We start from the raw sequence: 17,665 nt of genomic DNA, 5'->3' as shown, positions 1-17,665 counted from the left end.
CAGGAGAACAGAGCCGTATGTCTGCTTGTGTGTTGAAGGTGTTTCCCAGGAGAACAGAGCCGTATATCTGCTTGTGTGTTGAAGGTGTTTCCCAGGAGAACAGAGCCGTATATCTGCTTGTGTGTTGAAGGTGTTTCCCAGGACACCAGAACAGTATATCTGTGTGTTGAAGGTGTTTCCCAGGAGAACAGAGCCGTATATCTGCTTGTGTGTTGAAGGTGTTTCCCAGGAGAACAGAGCCGTATATCTGCTTGTGTGTTGAAGGTGTTTCCCAGGACACCAGAACAGTATATCTGTCTGTGTGTTGAAGGTGTTTCCCAGGAGAACAGAGCCGTATATCTGCTTGTGTGTTGAAGGTGTTTCCCAGGACACAGAACAGTATATCTGCTTGTGTGTTGAAGGTGTTTCCCAGGAGAACAGAGCCGTATATCTGCTTGTGTGTTGAAGGTGTTTCCCAGGACACAGAACAGTATATCTGCTTGTGTGTTGAAGGTGTTTCCCAGGAGAACAGAGCCGTATATCTGCTTGTGTGTTGAAGGTGTTTCCCAGGAGAACAGAGCCGTATATCTGCTTGTGTGTTGAAGGTGTTTCCCAGGAGAACAGAGCCGTATATCTGCTTGTGTGTTGAAGGTGTTTCCCAGGACACCAGAACAGTATATCTGTCTGTGTGTTGAAGGTGTTTCCCAGGAGAACAGAGCCGTATATCTGCTTGTGTGTTGAAGGTGTTTCCCAGGACACAGAACAGTATATCTGCTTGTGTGTTGAAGGTGTTTCCCAGGAGAACAGAGCCGTATATCTGCTTGTGTGTTGAAGGTGTTTCCCAGGACACAGAACAGTATATCTGCTTGTGTGTTGAAGGTGTTTCCCAGGAGAACAGAGCCGTATATCTGCTTGTGTGTTGAAGGTGTTTCCCAGGAGAACAGAGCCGTATATCTGCTTGTGTGTTGAAGGTGTTTCCCAGGAGAACAGAGCCGTATATCTGCTTGTGTGTTGAAGGTGTTTCCCAGGACACCAGAACAGTATATCTGTCTGTGTGTTGAAGGTGTTTCCCAGGAGAACAGAGCCGTATATCTGCTTGTGTGTTGAAGGTGTTTCCCAGGAGAACAGAGCCGTATATCTGCTTGTGTGTTGAAGGTGTTTCCCAGGAGAACAGAGCCGTATATCTGCTTGTGTGTTGAAGGTGTTTCCCAGGAGAACAGAGCCGTATATCTGCTTGTGTGTTGAAGGTGTTTCCCAGGAGAACAGAGCCGTATATCTGCTTGTGTGTTGAAGGTGTTTCCCAGGAGAACAGAGCTGTATATCTGTCTGTGTGTTGAAGGTGTTTCCCAGGACACAGAACAGTATATCTGTCTGTGTGTTGAAGGTGTTTCCCAGGAGAACAGAGCCGTATATCTGTCTGTGTGTTGAAGGTGTTTCCCAGGACACAGAACAGTATATCTGTCTGTGTGTTGAAGGTGTTTCCCAGGACACCAGAACAGTATATCTGCTTGTGTGTTGAAGGTGTTTCCCAGGACACAGAACAGTATATCTGCTTGTGTGTTGAAGGTGTTTCCCAGGAGAACAGAGCCGTATATCTGCTTGTGTGTTGAAGGTGTTTCCCAGGACACAGAACAGTATATCTGTCTGTGTGTTGAAGGTGTTTCCCAGGACACAGAACAGTATATCTGTCTGTGTGTTGAAGGTGTTTCCCAGGACACCAGAACAGTATATCTGCTTGTGTGTTGAAGGTGTTTCCCAGGACACAGAACAGTATATCTGCTTGTGTGTTGAAGGTGTTTCCCAGGACACAGAACAGTATATCTGTCTGTGTGTTGAAGGTGTTTCCCAGGACACCAGAACAGTATATCTGCTTGTGTGTTGAAGGTGTTTCCCAGGACACAGAACAGTATATCTGTCTGTGTGTTGAAGGTGTTTCCCAGCACACCAGAACAGTATATCTGTCTGTGTGTTGAAGGTGTTTCCCAGGCCACCAGAACAGTATATCTGCCTGTGTGTTGAAGGTGTTTCCCAGGACACCAGAACAGTATAGTAGTATCTGATGGAGGTGTTTCCCAGGCCACCAGAACAGTATATCTGCCTGTGTGTTGAAGGTGTTTCCCAGGCCACCAGAACAGTATATCTGCCTGTGTGTTGAAGGTGTTTCCCAGGTCATCAGAACAGTTTATCTGCTTATGTGATGAAGGTGTTTCCCAGGACACCAGAACAGTATAGTAATATCTGATGGAGGTGTTTCCCAGGCCACCAGAACAGTATATCTGCCTGTGTGTTGAAGGTGTTTCCCAGGACACCAGAACAGTATATCTGCCTGCCTGTATGGTAGTTTTTCACAGATGTTTGCAAGGCGCCAGTCAGTGAAATATTTATGCGTGCTTCATGGGACGCTATCTGGTGGGATATCAGTCCTGTAAATGAATGTATGAATAAATGCCCTTTTTATTATTTAAGACAAACGTGTGTTTGACATTGAAACTAGGTCAAATCTGCCTGGCCCAGCTATAGTTCATAATTAAGAACACGCCTGGAATATGAATAGAGATATATCAGCCGCAGTTGCAGTTGTCAGTGTATAAGCGCGACATGTTATCGACGCTTCTGTTTGAAAATGGGCAGCAACTGCTTGGAAATCAATGAGGTGATGCTTCTGGTGCACACGTCCGTTTGATGGTCATAGACTGCTTGAACTAAGGAAGGCAATGGCATTGACTAACTGAACAGTGGCGGTTGGGTAGCCTGGTGGTTAAAGCGTTCGCTTGTCACGCCGAAGACCCAGGTTCGATTCCCCATATGGGCGCAATGTGTGAGGCCCGTTCTCTGGTGTCCCCTGCAGTGATATTGCTGGAATATTGCTAAAAAGCGGCGTAACACTAAGTCACTCGCTGCCTGAACAATGCTCAGGAGTCAACTATCATTGGGTTAAGCACATTCAGATTGGGGTTTAGTTTGAGGTGACATCCCACTATACGAGAATAAGTTCCTTCAATACGTATTGAGGTGATTAGTTGTGTTTAGTCAAACGACGCTTTAAACACTATTTCATATACATCAGTGCATTGACATCTGCCGCAATGGAACACCGTCAGTGCGCTACCGTCATCATGTACCCAATTTAAGATGATATAAACAAATCGCTTGTGAAAAGCATACATTCACAGCATTTTGCAACTGTTAGGTGTTGATTCCGTGTTGAAATTAAATAGTGGAACCAGGAATCAGTCGGTGTGAGAAGTAAGTGTCGCCAACAAACAACAAAGAGATGTGGTTTAACAAAGAATTGTAGATAATGAATGGAGTAAGCTCACAAGTCCAGAAACAAACAATATAAAGATATCACTCTGGCAACACAGCATTGTATGGCAGTACAAATCAATATAATGCAAGAACAATGATTATAGTAACAATCACAATTATCATATATCGTTTACGGTGCCAAAATGGCTCCTGGTGTCATGCCTAAAGTAGTGCCAGTGTCAGTCACGGTCCAGTGACTCTGGAATTTTACTGGCCCGACTTGATTTTTACTGACCACTTACTCGCGGACCAGTGGCTATTTCGCACATTGCATTGTCTGGTTAAAACCAGATAGGTCGCTGCAAGAAGCCTGTACATACCTCCTTGTCGCGTCAAAGCAACATCTATGGAATCCAAACAGGAACATTGTCGCGTTGTCGTCCTCTCAAAAACAAGGGGAAAGGGGCATAATTAATCAAAGCACTACAGTTCAACAACGCGACAATGTCCCTTCTAGGGCTCCATAAATATCGTCGTCGAGGTTTCTAAATTCAGAGAGTCGTATCTCAATTGCCTATTGTGGGATTTCAATACAGTCTAACAGGAACAGAGTGAACGTAATAATGATTTAGATATTTGATATGACCCCCTCTAAATGATTTAGTTTAGCATTGTGTTGTTTCAATCCCTCATCGACCAATCGGAATATAGAAATCACATGCCATCATCATGATATGACGTCACAGTTGGAGCTCCATGATTCTGAAATGTATCCCTCTTCAACTGTCATATGATATTTACCTTGATATATTCACCATCTGAAGTATGTTTCGGACCCGGTATGATAGCCTGCAAGCTCGAGGCAGCTATCCAGTTAAATTACACAGTTCGTGATTTAAACACCAGGCATGGATTCAACCTTTTCTCAAAAAGCTGTATCCTGCACTGGGAAGTTTTTTAAAACGACGTACCTTCTCCTGTCTAGGTACTCATGAAGGTATCTATACCAGCCAGTTCATATGAATACACCAGAGCAGAGTATTCGGGCACTCCTTGGTTCAGTGCAAATTAGTCGGTTAATATGCTGAGCTACACTACCAACTATACATTATTTCAAAGTTTACAGTGTTTGTGATTTAAATACATAGCGAGTTTACTTCAGGGGTCGATGCAGAACTAGCGAAAACATTTGAGGGACTGGTTGTTTCTTCCAAACATATGATCGAAATATATTCCGTGTCAGGTCAGTGAATGGTGACGTGGAGTTAGTAGTGCCACAGAGTAGGGTAGTTATTTGGTTCACGAATTCGATGACTGAAGAAAAATTTAAATAAAAAAACCCCAAAACCCCAAAACCCCAAACCAATTCCCTTTATAATCGAGTAACTCCAAATTCCTACCTCCATTCCCTCAGAATGCCACGATGTTTATTCTCTCATCTGAATTTATTGTACAAGTAAATTAGTATGAGAAACTTCAACTCATAAGTAATACATGAATGTTATCAGTAATTGTAAGTGAAACGAGAAAAGAATTCAGATGGAAGTGCTCCTATCTCAAGTTCTTTTTAAAACCAAAAGTTCCAATTTAATGACCGAATCCAGTTTAATTATATGTATTTTCTAAACAATCCCACATGGAACAATAAGTTATTAATAAGCGTTAGGCTGGATATACATATGCTGGTAATTGTGTTATATTCACATCAGCTGTTCCAAATGAACAAGTATACGTATATCACACTTTGGATAGATGAACTGTCTCTTCATCACTGATGTATACATGAATTCCTGCATTATTATCAGATGTTTGAAATTGCTCTGTTCTGTCCATTTGAAATTCAAATAGTGGTACGCACTGTAGTTCACTTGAAGTAAATGCCCTAAATTCATATATCGAGGACAAACTGTGACTGAAATCAAGGAGTGTGGTAAAATATTTTTTCGACGCTTTTAGCCAAGTTGTATTTATATCACGCAAGGATACTTTGTCATCATAAGCAGTTTTCAATTGTATCCATAATGGGCACCGAACTCAGACCTTCGAGTGATCTCGTTTTCAACTGGTACGTTGCCCCACTGCCATGTGACAGATATCGTGAAAATGGGACACATCAAGACCCTGTCAGGGGCCAAGCCAGACAAGGTGCCAGTGATGAAGCCGATATAGAGCTTTGTAGCACACAATCCGCATATTCTCAGAACCGACCTAGTTTTCAACACACAAACTCTGTTATGAACTAATCACAAGTTACATGTGTGAATAAGTGGGTGAGTGAATGTCACCTTGCTCTTTATATCCCCAGACTTGTGAGCACACTGAGATGCATTCTCCACGACAGTTTTATCCACAACGTTGATCTATCAACACGTGGTCCCTACTCGTTAACACTGAATGAATGACGACTTCCGTGTATACGAGTAGCCCTAATACACCTGTTCCCTTTAAGATATCGGGTTCCTTACAATGAATACCCTTCATCACAATACGCATTTTCCCATGAGCCTTCAGCCACAATGGATGGGGACGCAGTATCGCCGTTCGTTGAAAAGGGTCGACCACCAACAAATACATGTTTCGTCTATGTTCTGACGTCATTTGCAACACTTGGAGGTCTTCTGTTCGGATATGACATCGGGATAGTGTCGGGGTCGATGCTGCTTATTCAACCATACTTCCAACTGTCGACACTGTGGCAGGAGCTGGTTGTCAGCGGTACGATCATTGCGGCGGTAGTGTTTGCCCTCGTAGCCGGCGTCATGGCTGACTTGCTTGGGCGCAAAAAGACGATAATGTCAGCTAGTGTTGTCTTCGTGTTGGGGTCCGTGGTAATGGGAGCAGCGTCATCGAAACAGATGTTGTTGGCAGGGAGGATTGTTGTCGGGGTTGGAGTAGGTATGTTGGTATATTTCATAATGCATCTATGTTACGTTAAAGATCATCATCAAGCTTAATGAATGCATACTTGCTTATAACTTGGAACACAGGGTTTGTGTGATAATTGTCCAATTATTGTAACTAAGGGGACGTCTTGCTTTAAAATTCGAACTAATGCGGTTTAGAATCGAACTACTGTGAAGCCTATTCTGGTGTCCACGGAGTGATATATATGGTTTGAATATTGGCAAAAGCGCCGTAACACTAAACTCACTCACTATAATCTATTGTGAGCAAGGTATGCTTGTTACAAGAGGCGACCAGCGGCCTAGACCGACACATGTCATCGCATCCCAGTTGCCTTGATCGATAATCATGATGTTGATCACTTCGATTTCTGGTTCAGACTCATTTATTTTCAGACCACCGTCATACAGTTGGAATAAATAAATTTACAAATTTAAGGTAGCATGGGGTTGTTGCGTTTCCGTTTCCTTGTAAAGCAATGGATGTAGACGATGTTGAGTCAGTGGTATCAGTATCTGGGTTCACAACTTTGAAACCTTGACATTTACTCCGTGTCAGGTCTGGCATCTGTGGCGGTGCCGGTGTACGTGGCAGAAGCAGCCCCGAAACACATCCGGGGACGTCTGGTGACCTTGAACCAGCTCTTCATCACCATCGGTATCCTCATTTCCTCCATCGTCGCCGGCGCATTCAGCGAACTCCAGGAGACGGGGTGGAGGTGAGCACTAATGGAATGAATTAGGCTGGTTGGGAGCCATGCTCGGAGCTTGTGTGAAGCGGGTGTGGCAGAGTCATGGGTGAATGGTGTACTGATGTCAGTGAGCCATCCTGGGACACACATAAACTCCGATGGACGGGATGGATGGGTACATGTGGGTATAGTAGAAAGATCTTTAGTGTTGCTTACCTTCGGCATCCCTCACCATTATCATAAGATTATATACTATCCATAAATGGTTCAGACTCACTTAAAGCACTCACTGTACGTTATGTTTAGTCTATATATATGGTTACATCCAACATGAATTTCTCCACTGATTTGGAGGAGCCGTTTGCAAACCTTATGCAGATATTGCTCGAGAATCAAGCCTCAAAGTGCTGAGAAGTGTGTTCATGACAATAATCTTTTCAATCTTACGAATATGTTTCATAATGCATGTGTAAACAGTATCATTAGACAGAACTGAAAACTTTGCAAAATCATATTTAGAATATTTAGAATATATTTAGAATATATGTAAGTGACTACATTTACCCTCGTGAGTCTAAAATTTTGATATGAATGGGAAGGGCTCTTGCTGAAAATGTTGTTATCTTTATCCCCTGTGTTGGTAGTTAACCAGAACTGAAGAAGCATGAGGGTTGGTAGACACAGTGTTCCTAAAGGTTATTAACCTGTGGACAGACGTGAAGGTTAGGGTGAAGGTGGGGGTGAAGGTGGGGGTGACTTCGAGGTGTTCACCTTTTTCATCTTCTGTTTTGTTGAATGTTTTACTTATTAGCGCTGGTTGAGGCGCCCTTCGTCCTCGTCACCTGTTTTGTTGAATGTTTTACTTATTAGCGCTGGTTGAGGTGCCCTTCGTCCTCGTCACCTGTTTTGTTGAATGTTTTACTTATTAGCGCTGGTTGAGGTGCCCTTCGTCCTCGTCACCTGTTTTGTTGAATGTTTTACTTATTAGCGCTGGTTGAGGTGCCCTTCGTCCTCGTCACCTGTTTTGTTGAATGTTTTACTTATTAGCGCTGGTTGAGGTGCCCTTCGTCCTCGTCACCTGTTTTGCTGCTGTTTATGAATATGTTCATGTTATTTCTTGCGGGTGTGTATTCACCTTCTCCATCACTATATTTCTGAATGTACAACAGGTACATGTTAGCACTGGCGGGAGTGTTCGCCATCTTCCAGCTCATTGGATTCTTCTTTCTTCCGGAGAGTCCAAGATGGCTTGTGAACAGAGGGCGTGGTGATTTAGCACGCGCAGTTCTCACACGTATCCGAGGTGGGGAAGACATATCGGCAGAACTAGCAGACATCCGTTCGTCAGTAAATGACGCAAGCAGTAGCACAAAAGGTAAGGTGACTCATAAGTTAAAATAATCGTGTCTAGTTTTCATATTGCCAACTGCACATGGCTAATGTGTGATCATGGAGATTAGCCTGCAACATGCGAATTAATTATGTTGGTTTGGTTGTTTTGTAACGCCACAATTCCAGTTGTATGGCGACGGGCTGTAAATGTTGTGGACTAAACAATCCTGTGATGAGCATGATCATCGATGTACGCAGATCTATGGATTATGACATGTGTCGTCCAACTCAGCGAGCCTGACGGCGTGATTAAGTTAGTCGCCTCCTTCGACAAGCATGGGTTGCCGAAGACCAATTCTAACCCGCATCTTTATGAGAAATAATTTCACCATTGGTGATACTAACGCAGACATTCCAGTCATGTTCCAGGACTAAGACCAGTAGCTCTGAATAATAATGTTTTCCAAGTGTTGTTGTAACATTTCAGTTTTCTGAATGGCAAAATGATAATTACACGATGAATGCGGTTAGTACAGCAGGGGTGCGGGCATCTAAATGTGCACGGTGCAGGGTCAAGCTTTCAAGACTGGGTCCACATTAATCCAGGCGAAAATGTTTTCAAAGCCCCATCATCAGAAATACCAGTTCTGGTTAGAGAAAAACACCTTTGTTTTAGGTATGCACACGCCACTGTTCCAGAAGGTTTCAGCACCACCCTGGTTCCAATGTATTGTACAATCTACCTTCCAGGCGCCCGACCGGTGATTCTCCGAGTACTGTCAACCCCTCACGTGCGGAAGGCCCTACTGATTGGCGGGGGTTTGTCAGTCTTTCAGCAACTGTGTGGTATAAATACTGTCATGTGCGTTCTTCTCATCAATACACTTTTCGTCAAATGCTTGAATATCGTTTGTGCCATCATCTTTCGTTTTATTTCGTCAGAATTTTGTTTTGTAAACTGAACAATATCGTTTGAACTTAGGTACTACAAACAATCACAAGGCATGAGGCATCGGAATATATACTGAACAGGAAAAGAAATGCAAGTTTCGAAAAATGCAATCTCATAAAAGGAAGCGTTTCTGTTTATATCTTCTATTTAAAAACTTGACAAAAATCCAGAGACGCGTTTCTTTCGCTGTTCAGTATATGTTGAATTGCATGTGCATTTTGTATTTAATCTTTCCAATAATACGGCCACGAGAATGGCGTTCAATTCGGTGTCAAAATTCCCTGCTTGTGTGTATGAAACTGACGATAGTGCATACAGGTGCGAGTGTTGGCTGGACTAAGACATAAACTCTGAACATTGCGGAGTCTAACTGTAACAGTAAACTATGAGGACTGCGGAGGATAATGTGACAGTCAACTCTGAAGACTGCGGAGCCTAACTATCACGTAAACTCTGAACACTGCGGAATCTAACTGTGACAGTAAGCCCTGAACAGTTTCGTAAAATAAGATCAATAAATTCATGCACAGTGAACCAGATACACAACTAGCTGCAGGCACCATTTGTCTGCAGACACAAACCTCTGATTAGGTATGATCTGTGTTGTCGTTTTTAGCAAGCCCACCAGCTCAGTTATACAGTTCGTTAAACTTGTTTTAGGTAACAGTTTAATTTGCCTGAATGTGTTCGTACATAATGAGATACGAATATACAGTATTTGTACCCCTTGTCATGCCAAATTAAAGATTGTCACTTCATTATGACGTAAAGACACGACAAGGATCGGGTACCCGGCATAGGAAGAACAGATTACTGAATGTTTTGGCACCACTGACTGAAGTTTGGTTCAGCTTGAGGCATGAGGCTCATCAATGGAGTGCCAACAGCACATTTGCAAATTTTGAGCATTCAAAGTACGGTTTTGTGGCTGTGTATTTGGTCAGTTCTTCGTACCTTCAAGGTGAAAATAGTTATCTTAAAGAATTGAGCCCATGCCAAATAAAAGGCAAGCAGCTTTGGGTAATACGCTTTAAAGGTGCATTTCAACATTGTAATGAGGTGTAAGTGTTTTCCGTGATGATCATTTAGTGTGAGCTGTTTGTGAGAGATTTGTTAAGGAAATATAATCTATATTGTCCGCGACAATCAGCAATAGTAATGATGGTGGATTTATTATTCATAGACATCAGGTGGAAAGATCAGGGACTCAAAGAACAAATCAGATGGCAGTTTATAAAGGTTGTGACCAAAATAACCCGATGTTTCCACCTGAAATGTCCTTGGCATGAAATGATTTTGAAAGGTACCGGTGAGTAATTTTAAAATGTTGACAAGTGGTTTAATGTAGAAAGATTGTTACCAAAACACACATTAGTGTAATACGTATTAATTCTTGAACTTAAAATACACCCAAGTTTTTGTTCCCTCCCGGCTTGACTGCATTCACCCCAGTTACAAATACCATGTATTCGTACAACGTGTTGCAGCCTGTTGTGTCTTTATTACGTAAACTATCAGGCAACAGAAGTTTTCACTTGAAATTGTATTGGGCCGACGAACCATACAAATGTTGCCAAATCAGTCTCAACACTGTAAACATAAGGTCAGCAAAACAAATGTGGGACCCTTATCAGATACCTCACCTTCACAAAACCCTCCCTTGTCTGTTTTATGCACCGCCAACATGAATAAAGGATGGAATCTTTCTTTTCGCTGATCAGATGTCGTTGGCGGTATATGTTGAAGTTGTTTTGGAATAATTGATCAGTTATTGCGGAACTGGCTGAAGCTGAAGAATCTGAAGTTGCATCAATATTGAGCAAAGTCCTTTAAACGCCACTGCTTTTACTGATATTTGAAACTAGGCAGGAATTGGGACCAGGATTTTGTGGAATTGTTACCGTAAAGTTTCCACGAAACTCTTGCACAAAGATTAACTTATGGTCCCTTGCAGATACTACAGTGGCACGATCCTCAAGATGGCGGGGTTTCCGGTGAAGCACGCTATCTGGTTGGTTGTTGTGCCCAACGTCGTCAACTTCCTGGCTACGTTCATTGGCTTGTGGCTAGTGGAGAGGCTGGGCAGACGACGACTTCTACTCATCAGTGTATTCGGTAAGAGGATTGAACACAAACTTAACTGTTGATCACTGTAGGTCAACCGCTGCTTGTGACGCTGTTTAAGTGAAGTTCACACATTTGTATTAGTGACGAAACCGTTTCCAAACTACAAAAAAATCCACAGCATGATCCATGAGTCACTATGACAACGCCGAATACGTGATAAGATAAGCGTATCGAAGACACCAGTCACAAACACATGTACAGGCAAACCATATTACACACCTGTAAAAAGGAAACATGACGTAAGTCAAAATAGGACAAATAAGTAATTCCGCTTCAGTTGTCTGCCACAAAACTGTTAGAATAATTCACTTACCTTTGAATGCTATAAACAGTGCTGAGTAACAGCTGTCATTTCGCATATTCGTAACAAACATGAGATCAACAACCACACCAGTCTCACAAAATAGAGAATTGTTCTTCAACCAGACAGCAAATATTATGACAAGGTGAATGTATAGGTACATAACAATGAATACTACTGACATGGAGCAATCCTTTTCTAACATTGCCCTCCGCACTGAACTGCTCACAATTTTCCGCCTTGCGTATTACTGTTCATCGCTTACAGGTGTCATTTACTGGATGGGCATTGTGTGTGCGTGAGCACGTATGCGAGCATACCTGTGTGTGTTGGTGTTGGTGGTGTTTGGTGGTCGAAGGTTCCAGTCGTCTAAGCCGCTGCTATTCGCAATTATCTCCCCTGTACGTTAGATCCGTTTAGTTTCAAATTCAAAATATGCCTTGATTATATTTTCAGACTTGTCATCAGTGTGGTAGTGTTTTCAGTAAAGTATAATATTTCAGTAAAGTGTCTATGTCTAAGACATGCATTACTTCGGGTTTTCCTCCCCAGCAAGCTCCAGCGCAGTGATGTAAATATATTACAAAACCAGTGTTAATCGCTCTTCAACAGGTGTGATTATATCCTTGGCGACGCTTGCGATCGGCTTCCAGCTGGCATACGTTTACTCCCCTCCACTCAACTACGGGGCTACGAATTCTACATTGACAGCATTCGGCGACACCAACATCACCATGCAGCACCTCTGCATGCAGCCGTACAGGTAAGTGTTGCCATCATGTACATCCACGCCATCTACACGAGACTAATCGATGCAGGTGTCACGTGACAGGAGATGTCGGTCATGTTATATTGAATTTGGCCTCACATTATCATATGGTTAATGGTGATCCCGATGCGACATGCCCATCCGACAAACTTCCTACATGATCAATTGAAAATGTGCAAATGACTTCACCTAGCATAAAATATTTTTAAAACCGATATATGGAAGCCATGAGTGCATGGGTGGTGCGGTTCCTAAAACGGTTTTAGGAGGAGATTCCTCATATACTGGTGTTTCTGAACACAATGTATTGTTGCCATTCTTCGTTCACTATATGGCGCAGTGGGGTAGCCAAATGGATAAAACGGTTTTAGGAGGAGATTCCTCATATACTGGTGTTTCTGGACACATGTATTGTTGCCATTCTTCGTTCACTATATGGCGCAGTGGGGTAGCCAAATGGATAAAACGGTCGCTCATCATGTCGAAGATACGATTCCACACACGGGGTACAATGTGTGAAGAACATTTCTGGTGCTCCCTTGTGTTAGTGATGGATTATTGCTACAAGTGGTGCAAAGCTCACTTACTCACCCACTCCGGCGCTATATGACAAGCATGGCCATTTACTCAAACGTTAAATTCACACACACAGCTAAATAAGTTGTTCCACTGAATCAGTTTTGATCCTCCTGCGTCTAACTGTAGTGAATCAGGAATATCAGTATGTCGACCTTATAGAGGGCGCCGCATGGACTACATTGTGTTAGTTGATTCATTGTGTGTCGTGTGTACCGAGATTAAGTCAGTGGTACACTGTCGTCAATGGAAGCTGTCACTTCGAACCACTCAGAGTACCTATATGGTCAGATCCTTGTGACAGACGAATATGTCAGATCTGTCCATCTTCCGTTCTCCAACGTTCGCCTCCCTCGTCGGAAAATACTAAAGTTGTTGGAACCGAAACGTCCAGAAGGACGTCTAGCGTCATGATAGAAAATGTTGAAGCCAAGTTGAACATTGTACCATCAGCATTTCAACGACTGTAGTCCCCGTCTACTGCCCAGAATCGTGCTTAGACATACTGTTCCCATGAACACGAAGTCTTGAACAGTGTGAATTGTAACAGATACACTGTCCCTCATCCATACCCCAAAATATATCAGTGTTTTATTGTAGCCCTACCTATGTTTTCGGTGTCAAACCTGAAATCTACTTGAAAGTTTGAGTTGGATTTTTTCAGAACATGGAAGACACTAATACATTTTATAACAGTGTTTATCTACACTATGCCTCTTGACTCGTTTGACGTGTGCAGTGTTTTCTAACATCGTTGGCCCTTGAAGTGAGTCATAAACAGATAAACAGTTTTTTCTCATACCTAACTATGGCTCTTGTAGTGCATGTGTAACGCGAATGGTGTGTGTCAATACTTGTATCTCATACAGGACATGTGAAGAATGCATCCACCACAAGGAGTGTGGCTTCTGTCAAGGCGTCACGGAGCCTGCGATCTGTCTCCCGGCCAGAGATGAAACAGCCTCTGTGATTGGTCCGTGTAATTCAACCAGCGCTGGGATCACAGGATTCAAATGGGCCTATGGCTACTGTCCAAATGACTACACCTGGATATCGGTAGTGGGCATGACCATGTTTGTGCTTGCATTTGCGCCGGGTAATTTGTCTTCTCCAAATGGCTTTTGTTCACACCCGGTACTGAGGGGATAATATCAGAATATCCGTCTCCTTCTCTAACTATTGGGGGCCCAGTCGTTGAAGATACAGCAGGTGCTTTTTGTCAAGTTGTGTAGGAAGAAATGTATGATTTCATGTATTTGGCTTTGCAAGAACGCCAATGTGATTTAGGGTCCTAGTGTTTATTTGCAAAGTAAAACTCAATCTCTGGTGATGAAATACCTTTTGGCGCTGATTCATTAAATACAATACGGTGGAATAGTCACAACCCAAGCATACATGCAGGCATAGCCATGAAAGGTGTGAATCAAGGGGAGTTAGGTGAAAGCAAGTTAGAGTTATCTGTCCTTGTTTAAACATACCGAAAATCAAAAGCCGGACTCGGTGGGTTATATTAGGTAGGGACTAGAAATAAAACTTGTCCTTGCTTTGGTGACTGGGTTTTACCCAAGTGGTGAATGTCAGAAACCTGTATCACGGTTGATCACTGATATACGTGAGCATGTTCTCTCTTCATTACACGTAACATTATCGATGTATCATATACGCGTCTCTGCTCTCGCCACGATGTCAGTATCAGCCTGTGAACAATAATCAGACCTGTTTGTAAAAAATAGTTTGTACATTATAGCTTGGTTCCTCTTAGCAAGAACATGAAATGTAGTGGCAATAATTTTCTGTTTCGGGTATCCGGGGAAGGGCACCACATGCGTATGTTGTGTGAAGCCCCTCCCTGCTGTCCATCCACCCCACCCCAAGAAGGGATATTGATGGAACTATAGCGACAAAATTTAATCATTATATTTATTGAAATGTACAGAAAATACAGATATGCTATTCTCAAATTTTATCGTATCGTTGAGTTCCCTTCACAGACCATTAACTTCATGCCACGCCAACTGCCATATGACAGATGTTTGCATATATTAACCTAATGACATGATCTATATTTCCATATACAGGCCTGGGACCAATGCCTTGGACAGTCAACTCAGAGATATACCCACTGTGGGCCAGAAGCACGTGCAACTCGGTCACCACGGCAACTGTGTGGATATGTAATTTCGTCGTATCTATGACATTCCTCACCTTCACAGAAATCATCACCAAGCATGGTTAGTTCCGCTCATCACATCCCTCACTACACATGCTGAAACAGCATTGCGCGACGGACGTAATGCTGTACTGGTGCAAGCTGGAGTGTGTTACGGTCATATTTCATATTCATATTGCCTGTTAATCAGCATAATTTTGATATTACGCTTTATATATTTATGAACACGTCTTGCATGCATATGAAGTACACGTCCACGACAATTCTCTCAACTTACATTGTGAGACGTTGACAGCTATTTGGTATTTATAACCTACCGGTATCACCGACTTCACTTCACCCTAGGCAGCCCTACACGCCAACACACTGACATCGTCATTCGGCGGATGACGTCAGCAAGAATCTTATTCCATTAGTCAATGAGTTCAAGTCTCCGTCTGTTGGCTGGCGATGGTTCATGCTGCCTCTGACGACGTTCAAAATGATCCCAGGCAAGTTCAATGGTATTCATGTCTGTAGAGCGCGTTGACAAGGCAGAACGTGGACGTAAACGTTGTGCGGGTATTCTCGAACAATTATGGCGGAGTGAATTGCGTTGTCATGCTGCAAAATAACTCGTGTTGACTGCTGACGAATAAAGGGCACCAAAAAAGATCTTAAAACTTCTTCCCTGTATCACCGGGTATTCAGATTTTCTCGGATGATTACCAGTCTTGTTGTTTTCTGACCCCAAATCCGCCCTATACCATGACGCCTTCTCCATCTTGAACTCTGATTGGCGCCAGTCGCGCTCCTCGACGTCGAAAACGGAAGGGACGAGGGATCGTATACAACCCATACCAAGTCGTCGAAGAACTATTCATCTGCAAATGTAGACGTACCTGTTGTGAATCTGTTCCGGTGGCGGATGTGCCGTATGTCTCCGGCTGGTGTCGTGACCCTCTGTCTTCCCAGTCTGGGTGGTCTTACTCTTAGGCCTGGACTGTTTGCTGGAAGCGGCTTGCCACTTTGCTGTCGGCAGAAAGGTCTAAAGTCCACATATTGGCCAGACCGATCGCTCTGTCTCGTTGCGCTTGCGTAAGTCGTGACACATTCGTGTAGGTTTTTTGGTTACTGCATGCTTGCAGCTCCTTGCAGTTCCTTGCAACCAAACAGGTATAACAAATGACCGTCCCCGTACAGGCAGACCCTCCAGTTACCACTGCATCCCAAGATCGGTACATCTCGATACTACAGTCGCGTGATCGTATTGCCACAGGCGAGAGCACGGCAGTCAGGGTGCCTGGACTTCGGAGCATATCCGGTCAAACTGTTGGGAACGGGTTGAAAGAGATTGCTCTGAGAGCTAGGAAACCCAACGTCGGGGTCGTGCTACGTCGTCACCATTGCGCATAAAGTCTCTGTTATCTAAAAGTATCCACTTGTTTGCATAGATATTACCTTCTTCTAAACTGGTGTAAAATTTCATGAAAGTCTATTTGTGAACGAATTATACATGTTTGAAAATACAACATTTTCGCAACAGATTTCTCGTCTATGCGTGTCCGTTTTTCATAGTATGTTTCTGATATATTGTCTGTTGCCCTCAGGTACATTTTGGATGTTCAGCGGTGTCTCGGTGCTTGGCCTCATCTTTATCTACATCTTCCTCCCTGAGACGAAGGACAAGACCCTTGAGGAGGTGGAAGAACTGTTCATGTCACAGGAACAGAAAGTCCACAGAGGCTTGTCAAAGGGAGAGGAGGATGACTAACATGTTGCCCTGAGAATTCAAAACCGACTAAACTGTTTTTAACTACAGTACTAATCGTATGCATCGACAGACAAGACAGTGGGGTAGACATTCGCAGTGCAGAGGTTGCCTCCCTTGATCGCGAGTTCGAATTCCAAGATGCACTGTGATTATCACCCTAGGGTTGTTAATACTATACCCGTATGTGCCCTGTGTCTGCTGAACAACATCACATGACTATATCATTAACAATACTTGCAAATATAGAAAATTATCTGTGACACGAATTAAGACATTTCGAGTTAAAAACTCAAATTACTTTATGTTTACGTCAAAGATCCGATTCCTCTCCTTAACACCGGAGACGTGTCCGAGGACATTTTCTTTGCTTGTCTTGCAGTGATATTGCTCGAATATTGAGGTGGACAGCAATGTCCATTTATCGACATGAGCCACTGTCATCCAGTATAAATAGCTGGATTGAAGGCAAATAAAACTGTCCTATTCATGATTCCTGTGTGTTACTGACAATGCATGAGGAAATACGGAAATAATGTAATTGCGTGGATATGTATGCGCTTGCAGCTTGATATGTTAATACGCCAGCTCAGATACATGCAAATAAAATAGTTATTTTTCCTTCTTTGCATGTTTGAATAATGATAACGGTTTTGTGCCATTATATGTGCGTGTTTCAGTGATGCAAGACACAGAAAACTACGTTTGTAACGAACTCGGTTATAACGAACTATGACCCCCTCCCACTGCACATTTTGGTAGCAGTGCCTGTAATGAAATGCAGTTATAACGAACACGAACTGATGTAATCACGTCAATCTACCACGAGGCGTATGAAAGAAATATCAAAACATACAGCTGTATG

At 43.0% G+C, this 17,665-nt stretch overlaps 1 protein-coding gene across 1 annotated transcript; it reads left to right on the top strand.

Moving 5' to 3' along the window:
- The first annotated feature begins 5,687 nt into the window (after nucleotides 1-5,687).
- LOC137296779 (proton myo-inositol cotransporter-like) lies at nucleotides 5,688-17,421 on the top strand. Its single transcript, XM_067828633.1, has 9 exons — nucleotides 5,688-6,123; nucleotides 6,691-6,850; nucleotides 7,993-8,198; nucleotides 8,906-9,017; nucleotides 11,062-11,222; nucleotides 12,148-12,298; nucleotides 13,750-13,976; nucleotides 14,959-15,111; nucleotides 16,640-17,421. The coding sequence occupies exons 1-9, from the start codon at nucleotides 5,745-5,747 to the stop codon at nucleotides 16,801-16,803; spliced, it is 1,713 nt and encodes a 570-aa protein (XP_067684734.1). The 5' UTR covers nucleotides 5,688-5,744; the 3' UTR covers nucleotides 16,804-17,421.
- Nucleotides 17,422-17,665: the final 244 nt, after the last annotated feature.

The sequence above is a fragment of the Haliotis asinina genome, chromosome 9 (genome assembly GCF_037392515.1).
Source record: "Haliotis asinina isolate JCU_RB_2024 chromosome 9, JCU_Hal_asi_v2, whole genome shotgun sequence".
NCBI lineage: Eukaryota > Metazoa > Mollusca > Gastropoda > Lepetellida > Haliotidae > Haliotis > Haliotis asinina.
This window is presented reverse-complemented; position numbering and strand designations above follow the sequence as displayed.

What these genes read in the sequence shown, in the direction of transcription:
- LOC137296779 (XM_067828633.1), top strand. Translation starts at nt 5,745, where the DNA reads ATGGATGGGGACGCAGTATCGCCGTTCGTTGAAAAGGGTCGACCACCA. An exon ending in TCTACTCATCAGTGTATTCG is followed by an intron (nt 11,223 to 12,147) that starts GTAAGAGGATTG and finishes GCTCTTCAACAG; the next exon opens with GTGTGATTATATCCTTGGCG. An exon ending in CTCTGCATGCAGCCGTACAG is followed by an intron (nt 12,299 to 13,749) that starts GTAAGTGTTGCC and finishes TATCTCATACAG; the next exon opens with GACATGTGAAGAATGCATCC.